Source organism: Myxine glutinosa, chromosome 7 (assembly GCF_964187855.1).
Source record: "Myxine glutinosa chromosome 7, kmMyxGlut1.1, whole genome shotgun sequence".
In the NCBI taxonomy this organism is placed as follows: Eukaryota; Metazoa; Chordata; class Myxini; order Myxiniformes; family Myxinidae; genus Myxine; species Myxine glutinosa.
The window spans coordinates 70,716,679-70,734,513 of record NC_136267.1 but is presented as its reverse complement, the minus strand read 5'-3'; the positions used below and the strand labels follow the sequence as shown (position 1 = coordinate 70,734,513).

The 17,835-nt window shown below is 48.2% G+C and overlaps 1 protein-coding gene across 15 annotated transcripts in view; it reads left to right on the top strand.

Moving 5' to 3' along the window:
• LOC137431315 (transcription factor 12) overlaps positions 1 to 17,835 on the top strand; it is a 263,317-nt gene that overhangs the window by 127,270 nt on the left and 118,212 nt on the right. For all 15 annotated transcript variants that reach the window (XM_078781854.1, XM_078781846.1, XM_078781852.1 and 12 more), the window contains 2 exons: positions 2,394 to 2,458; positions 16,274 to 16,352. In XM_078781854.1, the coding sequence (XP_078637980.1) occupies positions 2,394 to 2,458; positions 16,274 to 16,352 (144 nt within the window). The remainder of the gene's footprint in view (positions 1 to 2,393; positions 2,459 to 16,273; positions 16,353 to 17,835) is intronic.

Sequence of the window (17,835 nt, the reverse complement as noted above, 5' to 3'; positions counted from 1 at the left end):
CAATAGCAAAATTGGTGTTGGTGTTGCATGCACAAATTGGAATGTATGAGGAACTTTAAAAGTGCATGAATGTGATGATGAAGTTTTGGTACCAACACTTTTTTGGTAAGTCAGCCCTCAATCAAAACAACGAGTGAGTACCCAATTTGAATGGGTCACTCACACCTGGTGTTGGCTTAGCGGTTGGGGTGCCGGCTTGGGATCCAAGGATCCTGGGTTCGAATCCCGGTCGATCGTTAAATTAACACCAGGGGGGGTTGACTCAGCCTGTCATCCTTCCGAGGTCGGCAAATTGAGTACCAGCTTGCTGGGATGAATGATCCCGGTGTGTACCCCGGTTTAGAATAGGTACACTGTATCCCTGCGCATCGTAAGAGGCGACTAAGGGTTGGCGCCAGGAAGGGCATCCGGCCATAAAAACATTGCCTCAACCAAGGAACCATGATTGTCATGGGGCCCGCAAGGCTAACCCCTGCTCTGGCGGGGAAAATGGCCTTAAAACGATCATTCATTCATATACTCACACCTGGCGTTCGAGATTTTGGTTCTCTGAGAAATGCTGAGAAAATGAGAAATGCTGAGAAAATGAGAAATGCTGAGAAAATGAGAGTTCGAAGAAATGCAGTTTGGATTTATGCCAAGAAGAGGAACGACAGATGCGCTTTTTATTGTAAGGCAGTTGCAGGAGAAGTACTTGGAGAAGAGAAAGAAGTTGTTTCTTGGGTTTGTTGATCTGGAGAAAGCATTCATAGGGTTCCACGCGAAGTAGTGACATGGGCATTGAGGAAGATAGGAGTGGAGGAATGGTTGATCAGAGTAGTGATGGCAATGTACGAGAGAGAGCGCACAGCTGTAAGGACGAAGGACGGGAACAGTGGTGAGTTTGAGGTGAAGGTGGGAGTGTATCAGGGGTCGGTACCAAGTCCACTACTATTTGTAGCTGTGATGGAGGTGCTGGCTCGGAATGTAAAGGAGGGTTTACCATGGGAGTTGTTGTATGCAGATGATCTGGTGTTGATTGCGGAAAGTATGGATGGACTGAAGGAGAAGATGAACAAGTGGAAAGAATGTATGGAGACAAAAGGTCTGAAGGTGAATATCGGAAAGACAAAGGTGATGGCAAGTGGTAAAGCATGTGGTGAGGTGGAAAGAACTGGGAAGTGGCCGTGTGCTGTGTGCAATGTGAAGATGTGCAACAATGTGCAACAACCAAAAAAGAGTGAACTCCATTCAATGTACAATGTGTGCTGAGTGGGTTCATCAAAAATGTGGTGGTTTGAGAGGGTCATTACCAGTGTGGCAGCTACATTCAAATGTAAGATGTGCACAGAGGGAGCTGCAGATGGAGGAAATGTTGAGTTGGATCTTGGAGACGGCATGAAGCTGGAAGGTGTGAACACATTTTGCTACCTCGGAGACATGCTGAATGGAGAAGGTGGATCAGACTCGGCAACGGTTGCTAGAGTGAGATGTGCATGGAAGAAGTTTTGGGAACTGAGTGGCGTGCTCACGAGGAGGGGAGTGTCGTTGAAGCTGAAGGGAAAGGTGTATGCTGCATGTGTGAGAAGTGTTGTGATTTATGGGAGTGAGACATGGGTAATGAACGTAGAGCAGCAACGAAGGCTGGAAAGGGTGGAAATGCGAATGGTTCGGTGGATGTGCGGAGTATCGTTGAGAGAGAGGAAGACAAATGATGAATTGCGAAAGATGATGGGAATAGAGCCTGTGATGGATGCTGTGAAGAGAAACAGTTTGAGATGGTTTGGTCATGTGTTGAGGAAGGATGAAAGTGACTGGTTGAGAAGAGTGATGGAAATGAATGTAGAAGGAAGTAGAGGACGGGGAAGACCGAGAAAGACTTGGCTAAAGATGGTGGAAGAAGAAATGCGGGCAAGGGGGTTAACAAGGGGAGATGCAGAAAATAGGGCAAAATGGAGAAGTTTGTCATGGGGACCGCAAGGCTAACCCCCGCTCTCGCAGGGCAAATGGCCTTAAAATGCCTGTTGTTGTTGTTGTTGTAGTTTGAGAACCGCTCACCAGATAATGTGATGATAACGTGTGAGGGATACAGATCAAGAAGTGGTAGTTTGGCACCAATATTCAAGACCAATTTTCTTTCTTTTTTATACTTGCTTTTTTCTCAGTTTTGTTGTTATAATTTACACCTGCCCTCCTTACCCCACCCCATTTAATATTATGTGGAATGCCCCTTGCCGCCTGAGTAAGTGTAAGGTCCGAATTGCAAATGTGGTCATCATCAACAACGTTTGGGTTTTCTTTGCCCGTTTTCAATGGCCTAAAACACAGACTGCCATTGGCTGTGTTCCTCTTGCAGTCAATAATGTCCTGTTGTTCATTGCTCGATGCTGAAAGCTGTTCATTTTTATTTACAGCAGCCCGGGGAGTGCCTACTGCAAGGTCACAAACTGGTGATGCTTTGGGCAAAGCGTTGCAGTCGGTAAGTAATTTAATCATTTGTATTCTGCATAATGCTAATTAATTTATGCTGTGGCTCGAGTCTGCATTTGGAGGTGTATACCTGCTTTTGGGCATATATTGTTTACTCTCGGTTATGATTCAGGCTATGTGTGTGTGTGTGTGTGTGTGTGTGTGTGTGTGTGTGTGTGTGTGTGTGTGTGTGTGTGTGTGTGTGTGTGTGTGTGCGCGTGTGTGTACATATATACGTACGTACATACTGTATAAAACACACACACCTTAGAAACGTACCATATTCTTTAAAGAGTGTTGGAGCTGCTGCCAAGACAGTTTAATGGCAAGGGCTACACGGTACTGTACTGGATGATTTGCCATTTCCTTCCCGTAAGTCAGTCAGGGCATTAATTCTAATTTGTTAATGGTGCCGGCGATAGCTCACCTACTCTTCGTGAAAGACACTGTGGGATCTTCAATGTCCACTTACGAATTCTGGCAGACTGGATGCTCAGGTTGTTTTCCATCTGATGGACAGCACACCCATTGATGATTCAACTTGCTTGGGAAACACCATTGTGACAGTTTGTAACTGGGTCGGGATTCAAACCCATTCTAGACAGGTCAATGCTAACCAGCCCACACATAGACATAGACATACACATAGACATACACATAGACATACACATCGACATGCACATAGACATGCACATAGACATGCACATAGATATGCACATAGACTCCCATTCCAGCACTAATCTATTAGCGTGTTGCTATCAGATTGTCAATGAAAACCCAACAGGCTCACCAATGACTTCTAGATAGGGACTATGTCATCTGCCTCGCCTGGTATGGTGTACAATGTGGTGCCAGTCGGCATTTTGTAGTTAACCACAATTATCACACGGCATCTACGGCTATGGACTAAGTCCGAAGTGGCATGGCTGCTCACATGCTACATCTGTCAAAACCCCATCCAAACTCCACGTAGCGATTGTTGCCACTTGTGTCTTAGAAAATACGTTTTTGATGGAAATGTTTACATTTTCATGTCGTACCTGAAAATCAAACCACAGTTGAAATGCCAACTGTAAACGGTCTCATTAATTTTGAATAACAAAAACAGAAAAGGAGGTCGTGTGAATGGGCGAAGAGCTGGTTGAATTCGACTCTTAAAAACACTGCTGCATTGTTTTGCATCTACTTCCCTTGTTCCGCTGCAACCGCTTGCGGTCTACAATGTCAACACTGGCACTTGTGTGCCGTTGCCTGTTTTAACTTCGATTTTGCCAACGTCTGATTTGCCAGAGTGTTTCATGTTCCCTCTGAAAGCCCATGCCACAAAATGTTTTTATTTGATCTATGCGGGTGGTTCGAGACCAAAGAGCTTTTATAATGCCATCTATTATTTAGTTGTTCTTTTAATTTGTATGCATACTTTGGCAATGTTTTAAGTCTTCTTGAGCTGTGGATGCTTAGTTACGTCTGCTATGTTCGAAGTTGCACTTGACCGGTAAAGTTTTGCTGAGGACAGCAAAAAAGTGTCAAAAGTTTATTTAGCACTACGTGCCTGATTAGTAGACCATCTACGCCTTTCCTTGAAACTGATACAACCTCAGGCAAGTGCTTCTGGGAAGAGCAGTGAATATGAATTGGTTTTTTGTGTGCGTTCCAAGTGCAGGGATGGCACATAGAGGCTCACATAGTTAGCGGTTTTAGGCCCGCCTCTTTCGGAAGGGACGAGAGAGGCTATATTAATCAGTCTGTGTGTCAGTGAGTGAGTGAGTATGTGAGTCCACATGCAGATGTTCTTTAATGTAGACTCTTCATTTTGAGATCTACTGAAATCTATATACTGTATAAGGCTTTTCATTATTAAAATCCTCCGTCTTGTTTTCTTTTTGGATCGAAGCTTTGTCGGTTGCGTGCAATAATTGCAAACATTGCAGAAGTAATTATGGTTTTTTTTGTTGTTTTTTTGTATACAAGATCGAGGCTCGTGAAAGAGCTAACATTAATCACACAAAAAGTCAAACCGACACAAACCAATACATAAAACACAAAATAAGGGGAGCGGTAGACAAGATGGGGAGAGAGGGCGAAGGACACAAACACAACATTTGAGAGCGGGGACATCGAGAGAACTGTGGGAGGGAGAGGGCTTGGGGCTAGGTGGGAGAGGTATAAAACACAAGGACACCAAGGACTTCCAGGAAAGAAGTTGGTATGTCAAAAAAGTGGATTTTGGGTGAAATTAGCGGGGGTAGAAAAGATCAAGGTTTTGGATGGGAGATGATAACAGATGGTGGTGAACAGCTGTTTTAAAGACCTGGAGGGAGGAGTGGGATTGAAGAGAGTGAGGGAGTTTGTTCCAGAGGTGGGAGAAAAGAGGAATGAAGGAGTGAAGGTGAGCAGAGAGTCTTGATTTTGGCAGTTTAACCATAAGAGGGTTGCAGGCAGATCTTGTGCGACCTGTAGGAATATTTGGGGGACAGAGCCCAGAGAGAGCTGGAGGAGCAAGGCCGGAGAGGAGTTGGTAGAAGACAGAAAGACCACCGACCTGCCTGCGGTGAGTAAGTGAAAGGCCCTCGGAGGTAGCTTCATCGCGGAGATTACAATGATTCTGAACGCTTTGGTTTCAACAGCGTGAAGACGAGCTAAGTGTGAGGCAGGAGCACCAGCCCAGAGGGGAGAGCAGTATTCCATTGAGCTGCGGATGAAAGCCTTGTATTGTATGTGGTGAGGAGCTCAGGTGTGCCAAGGAAGGACTTTGCACGACGGAGGATGCCCAGTCGGCGACTGGCTTTGGAGGCCAGATTTGAAATGTGGTTTTCCCAGGAAAGATCATGGCAGATAGTGAGACCCAAAAGCTTGAGTGACAGAACTTCTTTGAGAGGATTATTCAGAAAGTGGATGGGAGGGTTGTCCAGTCGGTCTTTTCGGAGAGACATCGTAAGAGTGTGAGATTTGTCAGGATTGAAAGACATGTTCCACTTGTTTGCCCAGTCTGTGATTTTGTCCAGGTCTGCAGAGAGTGAGGCGGCTGCAGACTCCCGATCTGAGGGATGAGGGATGGAACGGCAGAGAGTGGAGTCATCAGCAAAGAGATAGAGAGGATTTTCAAGAGAGTCAGAGAGATCATTGATGAAGACCAGAAAAAGCACAGGGCCCAGAACACAGCATTGGGGAACTCCAGCCTGAACAGGAAGAGGAGATGAGAGAAACCCATTCAGGGCCACACGTTGACTACGACGAGAGAGGAAGTAGTCTCGCCAGCCATGCGTGGAGATTTCCATGGATACCAAAGGAGGAGAGTTTGGTGAGCAGAGCTGGGTGCCAGACCGTATCGAAGGCACGTGATATGTAAAGGGAGACATCTCTAATTTCCTGTTTGGCATTGAGGACCTCCATCCATTGTTGAGACAGCTGAAGCAGCATGTCCAGAGTAGAGTGAGTCTGAAACCAAATTGATGATCAGAGATCAAGCCATTGTAGAAGAGGAAAGATTTCATATCTGAAGCAATGATGGATTCCATGACTTTGCTGATGTTCCAACTTCAAAAACCCAAATTATGGAGATAACAACCAATGACACACACACACACACACACACACACACACACACACACACACACACACACACACACACACAAACTCACACACACACACACACACACACACACACACACACACACACACACACACACGTGTCATGCGTCACAAAAATTCTGCCTTGTTGACATACAAAATAAATAGATGATTGCAAAAGTGAAGGACACAGGGGTAGTATAATGTCTGACAGAAGACAGAAGAGACGGGAATATTGGACGGGTTATGAAGGGAACTACGGAAGGGATTTGTATGAGCTATATCATTCAGGGGTGTAGGCTTCCTCATGTAAATACCCCTCAAAATAATTTACTGGATGATGACATCATTGGCCTCCAGATCGGGAAAAATAGAGTTAATCAATTCAGAAAAAAACTGTAGGGATGGAATCCCCAAAAAACAACGAAACAATGATCGCAATCCCTAAAAGGATTAAGGTGTTGTATTATGATGGTGTTGTATTCAAATTTCAAAATCCTCAATTTTCATCCGATTGACTTGAAATTTGAATAGGATTTTCTTAGCAGCTAACTGAATTCAACCACCGACTATTTTCGAGATCAACATAGGCCAAAAGGTCAACATAGGCTCATTGTAAAATTGAGACATGGCTCATTGTAAAGAACTCTCCATGGGGAATAAAATATGTTAATGATGATGTTGTAGCGGCTACCGCTGGGTTTACACAATCGCCTTGCACCTACCAAGGACGCGGAGAGATCACCATGCCGGCTCGTCCAGGACGCCCGGGCAGGCCCGCGCTCAACTTGCCAGGCCTCGGCCGGGACGCCCGGGCATGCCCTGGCACGCCCGGCCACGCCCGCTCTCGACTTGCCAGGCCGCATCCGGGACGCCCGGGCATGCCCGGGCATGCCCGCCCTCGACTTGCCAGGCCGCGGCCAGGACGCCCGGCCACGCCCCCTCTCGCCTTTCCCGGGCTAACGCTCCGGGATAATGTGTGTATATATATTGCTGCCCGATAAACGGGCTTTTCAGAGTACCCGAGTTGTTTTGTGACAATAAAGAAACTCGGACGAATTCCAGCTTTTTGTCGCGTCCATTCTTCCGAATACATGGGAGCACAGCTCCTTCATTGGTGACCTACCGACATGGACACGGCAGTTGCCCTTAAACTGCCTACCTTCTGCGAGGCTCACGTGGCGGTTTGGTTCACCCAGGCGAACTCCCTGTTCGCCCTGCGAGGCATCACGGCCGACGACACCCGCTTCCACCATGTGGTAGCAGCGCTCGGTTCAGCCACCGCGGCCCGCGCCCTGAGCCTCCTCGAGAGCCCGCCAGCCGCTGACAAATACGGCGCGATTAAAAAGCTCCTCCTCGACGCTTTCGCCCTCCCATCGGCGGAACGCGCACGGCGCCTGCTCGACCTGCCCGAGCTCGGCGACACGCGCCCGTCCGAGCGAATGGACTACATGCTTTCGCTGCTTGGCGAGCACTCTCCGGCATTCCTGTTCCGGTAGCTGTTCCTCCGTCAGCTGCCTAGCCCGGTACGCCTCGCCCTGGCGAGCACGACGATCACGGATCCCCGCGCCCTCGCCAGGGAAGCCGACAAGATCTCCGCGGCAGGCCATCGCATTGCAGCAGCGACCTGGGGCCCACCGCCGTCCGACGCAACGCCCATGGCACCCGAGCACCCGGCACGGTCGACGACCGAACTGCCGACGCAATTGGCGGCCGCAATGCCGAGCCGACCACCTCCAGCACAACGACCGGGGCCTCCACCTGACCAAGCGTGGTGTTACTATCATGCCAGGTTCGGACAGAAGGCCCGGACATGCCGACCCCCGTGCACCTTCGGCAGGCCGGGAAACGGCCGGGCCGGCGTTCATTACCAGCCATGAGCGCCGGCCACACGGGCAACTTACTTTTCATCACGGACAAAGCGTCCGGACGGCGCTTCCTGTGCGACACCGGTGCCCAACTGAGCATCATACCCGCCTCTGATCAGGACAGGCAGTCCGCTGTTTGCGGCCCCTCCTTGGTTGCGGCCAACGGATCGGCCATCCGCACCTTTGGCCCACGCAACGTCACCCTCTGCTTCGGCGGCCAACGCTTTACTTGGACGTTTGTAACCGCAAACGTGCCCATGGCTCTGCTAGGCGCCGACTTCCTCTGCGCACACGGACTGCTGATGGACGTCCAACGGCGTCGCCTCATCAACGCCGAGACCTTCAGCTCCCTGGTATGCACATTGAGCAGCTCTGCTCCGACCGAGCTGGCATGCGCCCTCCCGGCGGCGAAGGAGTTTGCTCGCCTGCTCACGGAGTTCCCGGCCCTCACGCGGCTGACGTTTTCGGCCGTCGCAGTACGACATGGGATCGAGCACCACATACCAACCACGGGGCCGCCGGTCTACGCCAGAGCCCGCCGCCTCGACCCAGCCAGGCTCGCCGTGGCCAAAGCCGAGTTCGACGCTTTGGAACACCTCGGCATCGTGCGGCGCTCCGATAGCGCGTGGGCTTCGCCACTACACATCGTCCCAAAGCCAGGGGGCGGCTGGCGCCCATGTGGCGACTACCGCCGCCTTAACGACGCTACCACCCCCGACAGTTATCCGATCCCACACATCCAAGACTTCTCCGCCCGTCTGGCAGGACGGGTCATTTTTTCAAAAATCGATCTCATACGGGGATATCACCAGGTACCTGTCAGGGCGGCCGACGTCCCTAAAACGGCCGTCATCACGCCGTTCGGCTTATTCGAATTCCTACGGATGCCGTTTGGCCTCAAGAACGCGGCTCAGGCGTTCCAGCGCTTGATGGACGGCGTGCTGCGTGACCTGCCGTTTCTCTTCGTTTACCTGGACGACATCCTCGTCGCCAGCACGTCCCGGGCCGAGCACCTCCTCCACCTCCGAACACTGTTCGGGCGCCTCGGCGAGCATGGCCTCATCGTCAACCCGGCCAAATGCCACTTCGGCACGACGGCCGTCGGCCGTTGATTTTTTGGGCCACCACATCACCAAGAACGGGGCCGTGCCGCTGCCAACCAAGGTCGAGGCCATCACCGCGTCCCCGCTCCATAAAGGCCCTGCAGGAATTCCTGGGAATGGTGAATTTCTATCACCGCTTCGTGCCCCGCGCTGCTCAACTCATGCGGCCCCTCTACGAAGCCCTCCGGGGCAAGCCGGCCAAGCACGACATCGTCTGGTCCGCAGCAATGGACGCGGCCTTCCAAAGCTCAAAGCGGGCCCTCGCCGACGCAACACTGCTCGCTCACCCGGTGCTCAACGCTCCCATCGCCCTCACCACGGATGCCTCCGACTACGCGTTGGGCGCCGTACATGAGCAATGGGTGAACGGGGTTTGGCAGCCACTCGCTTTTTTCAGCTGGCAGCTCCGGCCGAACGAGCTCAAATACAGCGCGTTTGACCGTGAGGTCCTCGGTCTACACCTGGCCGTTCGCCATTTCCGCCACCTCCTGGAGGGCCGACCCTTCACGGCGTTCGTCGACCACAAGCCGTTGGTTTACGCAATGGCCAAGGTCACGGAGCCGTGGTCGGCCCGCCAACAGCGCCACCTCTCCGCCGTGTCGGAGTTTACCACGGACATCCGGCACGTCGCCGGCAAAAACAACGCCGTGGCCGACTGTCTTTCTCGGGCCAGCGCGAACGCGGTCCACCTCGGCGTGGACTTCGCGCTTATGGCGGCGGACCAAACCACCGACACCACGGTGCAAGCCCTCCGGGCGGCGGACACCGGCCTCCGCCTGGCCGACATCCCCTTCGCGGACACTGTCCTGCTCTGCGACGTCTCCCAAGGCCAGCCTCGCCCCATCGTGCCCGTTACCTGGCAACGCCGCATCTTCGCCTCCCTCCATGGCCTTTCCCACCCGGGCCGGAAAGCTTCCCAGAAGCTGGTGTCGGCGCGATTCGTCTGGCACGGCCTTCGACGGGATGTCCGCGATTGGACCAGCACCTGCACCGCCTGCCAACAGGCCAAGGTCCACCGACACACCCAGGCCCCGCTGGCACCTTTCACCGTGGCCGAACGACGTTTCGACCACGTCAACGTGGATCTGGTGGGCCCCCTCCCCCCATCACGGGGGTTCACACACCTGCTCACCATGGTGGACAGGACCACCAGGTGGCCGGAGGCCGTTCCCCTCGTCTCCACCACCACCGCCGACGTGGCGCAGGCTTTCATCGCCACCTGGGTCGCCCGCTTCGGCGCACCAGCGGACATCTCGTCGGGTCGCGGACCGCAGTTCACCTCCGAGCTGTGGGGCGCGGTCGCCCGCAACCTGGGGGTCAAGCTCCACCGTACTACGGCCTACCACCCCCAAGCCAACGGGTTGTGCGAGCGATTCCACCGCTCCATGAAGGCCGCGCTCATGGCCGGCCTTCAAGACGGCGGTTGGGCCGACCGGCTGCCGTGGGTCCTTTTGGGCCTTCGCACGGCCCCCAAGGAGGACCTCCAGGCATCCACCGCCGAGCTTGTCTACGGCCAGGCGCTACGCGTCCCGGGCGAATTCGTGCCCGACGCTACCAGTCCCTGGTCCGCAGCTCACCAGCGCTCGGACCTCCAGGAGGCCGCCCGACGGTTTGCCCCCGTGCCAACATCCCACCACGGTGACCCCCAGTCCTACGTCCCCCCAGCGCTTCGCACAGCGGAGTACGTTTTTGTGCGTCATGACGCACATCGGGGGCCACTCCGGCCGCCGTACGACGGGCCCTTCCGGGTCCTGCGACGGGACGACAAGTCGTTCGTCATCGACATCGGCGGCAGGTTGGACCGGATTGCGGTGGACCGCCTCAAGCCGGCGCACGTGCACATCGACCAACCGCCACGGTTGGCCCTTCCGCCGCGGCGAGGCCGCCCCCCATCCACGGTGCCCCCCACTCGACCGCCCACCACCACACCGCCCCCCCCCCCCCCACGTCCCACCAGGGGTCGCTTCGGCCGGGTCATCAGGACCCCCCTCAAATTGACCCTGCCGGTGCAAGTCGATTCTGGGGGGACGTGTGTAGCGGCTACCGCTGGGTTTACACAATCGCCTTGCACCTACCAAGGACGCGGAGCGATCACCATGCCGGGCTCGTCCAGGACGCCCGGGCAGGCCCTCGCTCAACTTGCCAGGCCTCGGCCGGGACGCCCGGGCATGCCCTCCCTCGACTTGCCAGGCCGCGGCCAGGACGCCCGGCCATGCCCCCTCTCGCCTTTCCCAGGCAAACGCTCCGGGATAATGTGTGTATATATATATTGCTGCCCGATAAACGGGCTTTTCAGAGTACCCGAGTTGTTTTGTGACAATAAAGAAACTCGGACGAATTCCAGCTTTTTGTCGCGTCCATTCTTCCGATTACATGGGAGCACAGCTCCTTCAATGTCATAGGTGCCTCCATTATTACCTCATAATTCGACAAGTACAAAACTTCATCCGATCAAGATTAAATTTCTTGAGCATAATCTAGGAGTAAATTAGTTTTAAAAAATAATAATGATGACGTCATCGGTCACGTGGTTCCGCCGCCATATTTTTAATTCCGGCAAGTCCTTGGTCTCTGACCGATTTCTAGTCTGTCTGTTTGTCTGTCTGTCTGTGAACAAGGTATATCAAAACGTTGTGGATGGATTTGGACAAAATTTTGTGGAGAGGTTGGGTATGTGGCAAGGACGAAATGATTCGATTTTGGTGAAGATCCGGATTCGGATCCGGCTAGTACAATTTTTTAAGTGATTCTTCACCATTTTGAGATCGGGCGAAAAGCAAAATTGTAGCCAAATGAGCAGCTAGCTTGATTCGTGTGGACTCGAGTCGGTTGAAGATGACTCGATGTCAGGATGGCCAGCATGGCATATGCAACCGACCCTTAAACTGCTACTTCTGTTGAGGCATTAATCATGGAGAATTGCCACAGTAAGATCGTGTGTGCATATGTGGACAAGATGGATCCCCAAAACCTCAGCACATGGGGATTGACAACAATGGCTGGCATCTTGTCACGAGCTTTTCAAACTGTTCAACCCAGATCCAGCCGGCTTTATGCTTGTCTGGTAACTGGTGATAAAACACGGCTTCGCCATGATTTCCTGAAACCAAATTGGAAACCATGCAAAAGGAATCACTGCCCCGTAAGCAATTTTGCACCCAACCCTCAACCAGCAAGATCACGATCAAGGGATGCCAAGAGAATCCTGCGTATTAACTATGTTCCTCACAAAACTACGATCTCAGGGGAATATTACATTAGCCTCATGCAAATATAATTGTGGTAGACCATCAAGGACAAATGTTGAGGGAAGTTGACCAAAGGCTTACTCCTTATTCATGACAATGTGCCAGTGAAGAAGGCTCGTGTTGTGCAGACTTCCTTTTTTACCTCTGCCCTTGAAGGCGGATGGAGGTTATGTTTTCACAACTGTCTGTCTGTTTGTTTGTGAACAGGGTATCTCAAAAAGTTGTGGACAGATTCGTATGAAATTTGGTGGAGAGGTTTGGTATGTGACAAGGCCGGAATGATTCGATTGTGGTGAATATTCGGATGTTGATCTTATAATTTTTAAGTGATTCTTCAAAATTGAGAGATAGGGTCAAATACGACATATAGCACGATATCTCAAAACGTTATGGACGGATTCGGCCGACACTTGGTGGACAGGTTGGGTGTGTGACAAGGAAGAATTGATTCAATTTTGATGAAGATTCGGATCTGGATCCGGGTCCGAGAGTTTTTAAAATTCTTAAGTTATTCTTCACCATTGAGTGATTGGGCCAAAAACTATATGTAGCATGATATTTCAAAAAGTTGTGGAACAATCATGACAAATATAGGTGGATGAGTTGGTTCAGTGACAAGAACAAGCCAATTCGATTTTGGTTAAGGTCTGAATCCAGACCCAACCCATAAGTGGGATACAAAACGTAAACTGTTCAGCCTGGCGGAGGTATGCTCTCTACCGAATGCCGTTGTAGTTGACTATGGTTTTGAATAGTAGCTAGATTGACCACCCCCTATCCTCTCCCCTCCCCCACCCCAACCCCTTATACAACTTCTTGACTAATATTAGTTTTGACATTTAAAGTCAAATCTGTGTGGCCTCCGATATGTTGGCTATGAGGAACTGACTGAAGCGACTGAGACTTGGCCAAAAGGGCAATTGAAAAAGTTGTATTTTTTCTGGCTTAGAAAGTTTGAAGGACAAATGGGGCATGTGCATGGAAGTTAAGGGACACTACTGTAACTTATAAAACAATAAGCTGCCTTGTAGCTTGGACTATTGTAAATGTCTTCTTCCGAGAGCAGATGCTTGTGTTTACCATATGAGGAACAGTCAGTGTTGGTGGGTGGGTGTGTTAGGAGAGTGGAAGGGTGGATGAGGGGTATGGACTGTTAGATATATCGACTTATTGCATACATAATGAATAGATGGCTGTTAATGGACTGTACCACACCTTGGCCATACTTCGGGCAAGGGTGGCTTCAATATCCCTTTTGGTTGAGAGTTGAGGCCTTGGAAGAATGTCATCACATTGATGATACCAGATAAATTCCACATTTTGGGATTGGATTCATCCTCATGTACTTAATAAAGGCTCACAGGATTTTTCATGAGCCAATTAACATTGAGATTTGTCATCTTTTAGACAAATCTCACCATCATAGACTTGTGGTTTGGATGTGGTGGATCTTGCAGGTGTAATGAATATGAAGGTTTCACATTGTTACACGAGCCTTCACCAGCAAGACTATATCTCCATTCCACTTCAACTCTCAATTCACTTGTTTTCTTTAGTTTTCTCTATTAGGTTCTCTAGTTTTGTGAAGGTCAGGATTGTTTGATCACATAACTAAGGTTAAATTTCTACATTCAGCATTTTGGGATTTTTCGATCGATGTTCATTGTCCCAAGATTGTCGACTTTTACAGCAAATAAAATTTCTGGCATATTACTTGTCAGCCCTCTAAGATGAGCAGGAAGAGTGCTCTGGAAGAAACCTTGGCTTGCATAGACGCTTATCAACACAACACCTGGCACACGCCGTCTTGGTAATTACAACACCTCTGGAGTGAAATTGTGTCTATAAACATGCTAGCATTTGGCACACCAGTGTTTTGGCACGGATGTACCAGAAATTGCTCAACAAGTTTTGAAAAAGAAAATTTTTTCAAAATATAAATTTCCTTTTCGTATTTATTTTTGGTTAATTTCCTGTTAAATTCTTGACCTCTATAAAATTTAGGGGAAATTGAGGGTGGTTAAAAGTGTGAATGTTGAGTGGCATACATCGTGATAATTTCCTAAACTGGGCAGGAAGCTAATTTTCAAAAGGGTTGTTGCACAACTGGAGCCACCACTTGATATTCGAGGAGCGAGGAGGACATTTTGTTGAAGGATATTTGTAAATTCAGTCATTATTACCCTGTATTTGGTAGCTGTGCGCATTTGTGCAACAACTAATTGTAATTTGCACATCTTGTTGCCTATGGGCCACTCATGATTCTTCCCTGCCACGTGGAGAAAGTGATGGTTTTGACTGCTAATAAAAGAAAAGAAGACACAAGCACTGGGGCACTTTTCAGGATAGAAGGGAAAATGTATGGAGCAAAATGCAGAAAAATCCCAAGAGGAAAACCTGCTGCCCTCTGCAAGAAAGCTGAAATTTGGACGGAAGTTCACCTTTCAGCATGACAATGACCCAAAGCACACAGCAAAAGCTACATGGAGTGGCTAAGGAACAAACATATAAATATCCTTAAGTGGCCCAGTCAAAGTCCCGACCTAAAACCAATCATAAATCTGTGACATGGCTTGAAGATTGCTCTCCTTTAACGCTCCCCACAAAACTTGACTGAGTTTAAACTGTTTTGTACAGAAGAATGGGCATATATTGCCCAATCAAGGTGTGCAAAGTTGGTAGAGACCTATCCCAACAGACTCACAGCTGTAATTGCTGTCAAAGGTGCTTCCACCAATTATTAACTCAGGGGGTGGACACTTATCCAACCAAGATATTCTGGTTTTGTATTTTTAACTTATGCTCTGAAATGTGTAGAATTTGTTTTTCACTTTGAAGTTGTGGGTTACAATGTGTAAATAAAGGTGGAAAAAGCCTTATTTAATGCAATTTAATTCCAGGTTATAAGGCAACAAAAGGTGAAAAATTTGAAAGTGTGTAGACTTTCGTGTGTGTGTGTGTGTGTGTGTGTGTGTGTGTGTGTGTGTGTGTGTGTGTGTGTGTGTGTGTGTCTACCCAGCTATGTCTCTGCATACTCTACCCAGCTATGTTTGGAAAGTGTAAATTGAAGCACTAGAATTGTGGAATGGACTTCAGGACTCTTGCAAAGTGTTTTGATTTGCACTGCCTGGCTTATTTTGGCTGTCGCAACCAAACATTCTTGGCAAATTGCAGACAAATGAGTTTCCATGCTGAAACTGGCCCCTGCATCTCTGTTGCAGGCCTGTTTGAGTGTACCTGTGCCTGTATATATATATGCCTGTACATATGTATGCATGCACGTCACAGAGTGTAATTTATCTAATTTCGAATTTATCGTGTCGGCTTTAGATGTTTCTAATATGGAATTTAAAAATCCATATGGAACGATAGTAGACGACAGCGTACTTCGGAGCAAAAAGGGGGCATCGGTAGACAACTGTGCACATTTTAAGTGAATTACAATGACATTAAGAGACAATGGACAAATCAACATAGAATATGGATTTGAATCTGCAATGCCAGCGGCATGCACCACTGGTTCTGGTGGGAGTTTCTAAGCATGCCGACTCAAATCTTTGCTCATAGTTTGTCATGTGTGGCAGGCTGTGCTCAAATCTCGAAGAATTTTCTGCTGGTAATGAAATTGATAACTGGTTACATATCCATCTGCTCGCTGAACCATAACCGGTGGAAATGACATCTCCTTTTTTCTTATGGTGCTTTTTGGCTTTGGCTGTAGATTTTTTTGATGGAGCTTTGCCCAAGATAATTCATCATCTTGCCTGCCAGAATGTATGGAAGTGTTTTTCTTGATTGCTTGAAGGTTTCCATGGAGATTTGTGAACCATGTTTTGTGTTTTCTTGTATTTTTGCCTCCCAATATTAAATTGTTTGCTTCTTTATATTGCTGTATAATATGGTCTTTGTGTTTTTTCCCAAACATATTTGCACAGATTTACTTTGGTGTGGAAGCCTTGGTGATGCTTATCTCTCTTCTTTAATTTGTGGATCTTGATTTGTCTTTTCATCTTCACTAAACTATCCTTCCTTGCAGATCTACCCATCAGACCACACAAGCAATGGGTTCTCGTCCAGTCCCTCAACCCCGCCCAGCTCCTCTCCACCTCTCTCAGGTATAATGAACAAAAATGCTGCAGCACTAGAGAAAGAGAAAAAGAGAGAGAGAGAGAGAGAGAGAGAGAGAGAGAGAGAGAGAGAGAGAGAGAGAGAGAGAGAGAGATATAGATATAGATATAGATAGATAGAGATATATTTATATATAGATATAGATAGATAGATAGATATAGATATATATGTGTATATATGTGTATATATATATATATATATATATATATATATATATATATATATATATTTATACATATGTGTATATATATATTATATTCTCCGGAGGTGATTCTGTCTGTGTGTCTGTCTGTCCGGGAGTGTGGCTTCAAAATCAAATATCCACCATTTTGTTTCCTCGCATAATTTTGAGGCCTCTTTTGTTCGGCCTGCGGTTTCTTACTCTCTCTCACAGTTTTATCTCGACTCTAATTCACCACCTGATTTCATTTTTTCACAGTTGCTAACATGGTTTTCGACTCGGTTGCAAAAAAGGGAAGAACATTCGATGAAACTTACCGTTTATAGAACAAAATGCATTTTCGAACGGCCTGTAACATAAAGACCATTGAGACTCTCTCGCGGCTTTATCTCAACTCTAATTCACCATCTGATTTCATTTTTATCGATGGTTTTAGACTCAGTTTCAGCAATAATTGAGAAGATTCACGCACAGACGGGAAATTGCTGAGACATTTTAGAAATTTGTGGGATGATATATCATACACCTCCCAAATAACACAGATGGGAAAATGCCGAGATATATGAAAAATTTGTGGTGGACTTTTCCATTTGATGACAGCCGTCACTATGAAATGTTTAATTTAGACGTAGTCGCAATAAAAAATCAATAATGTGGGTAGAGGGGCGGAGTTCCGTTCACGTATCGCCACAGACGAGAAATTGCCGAGATATATTGTTTAAGACTCGGTTGCAAAAGAACGGGAAGAAAATTCAATGAAAGTTAACGCAAACTTCGCCCGAAAAACACAGATGGGAATTTGCAGAGAGATATTTCTTCGTTCTTATTTTATAAGTTATCATCATCAATTAATCATTATTATATGGAAGTAAAGGTAATCCTGTTTAAACTTCCATTCATTCCATCGATGGGGTTTGTATATGTCCTACGACTTGACATAAATTAACATAATTTATTGTGAGGTGTGCATGTTTGTTGGTTAATCAGGGTAACATTAGATGAGAGATGGTCCAATGTTTATCCAACCTGCTCTTAAATAATTGAAGTGCAAATACACTTTAAATACGTTTATTTGAAATCCTTAATGAAAAAGATGTCATTTTGTATGCTGTAACGTAAAGAGTAATTTTGTTTTTCACTGGACTACACACCACCCATAACTTTTTTCCCAGGGTCTTTTCCATTTGAGCTGTATTCTTTATATAGTCGGAATGTGTCATTCTTTAGACATAGTCACATTAAAATGTTACAATGAGGTACTCTGCACGTGGGGAGAGGCGCGGAGCTTT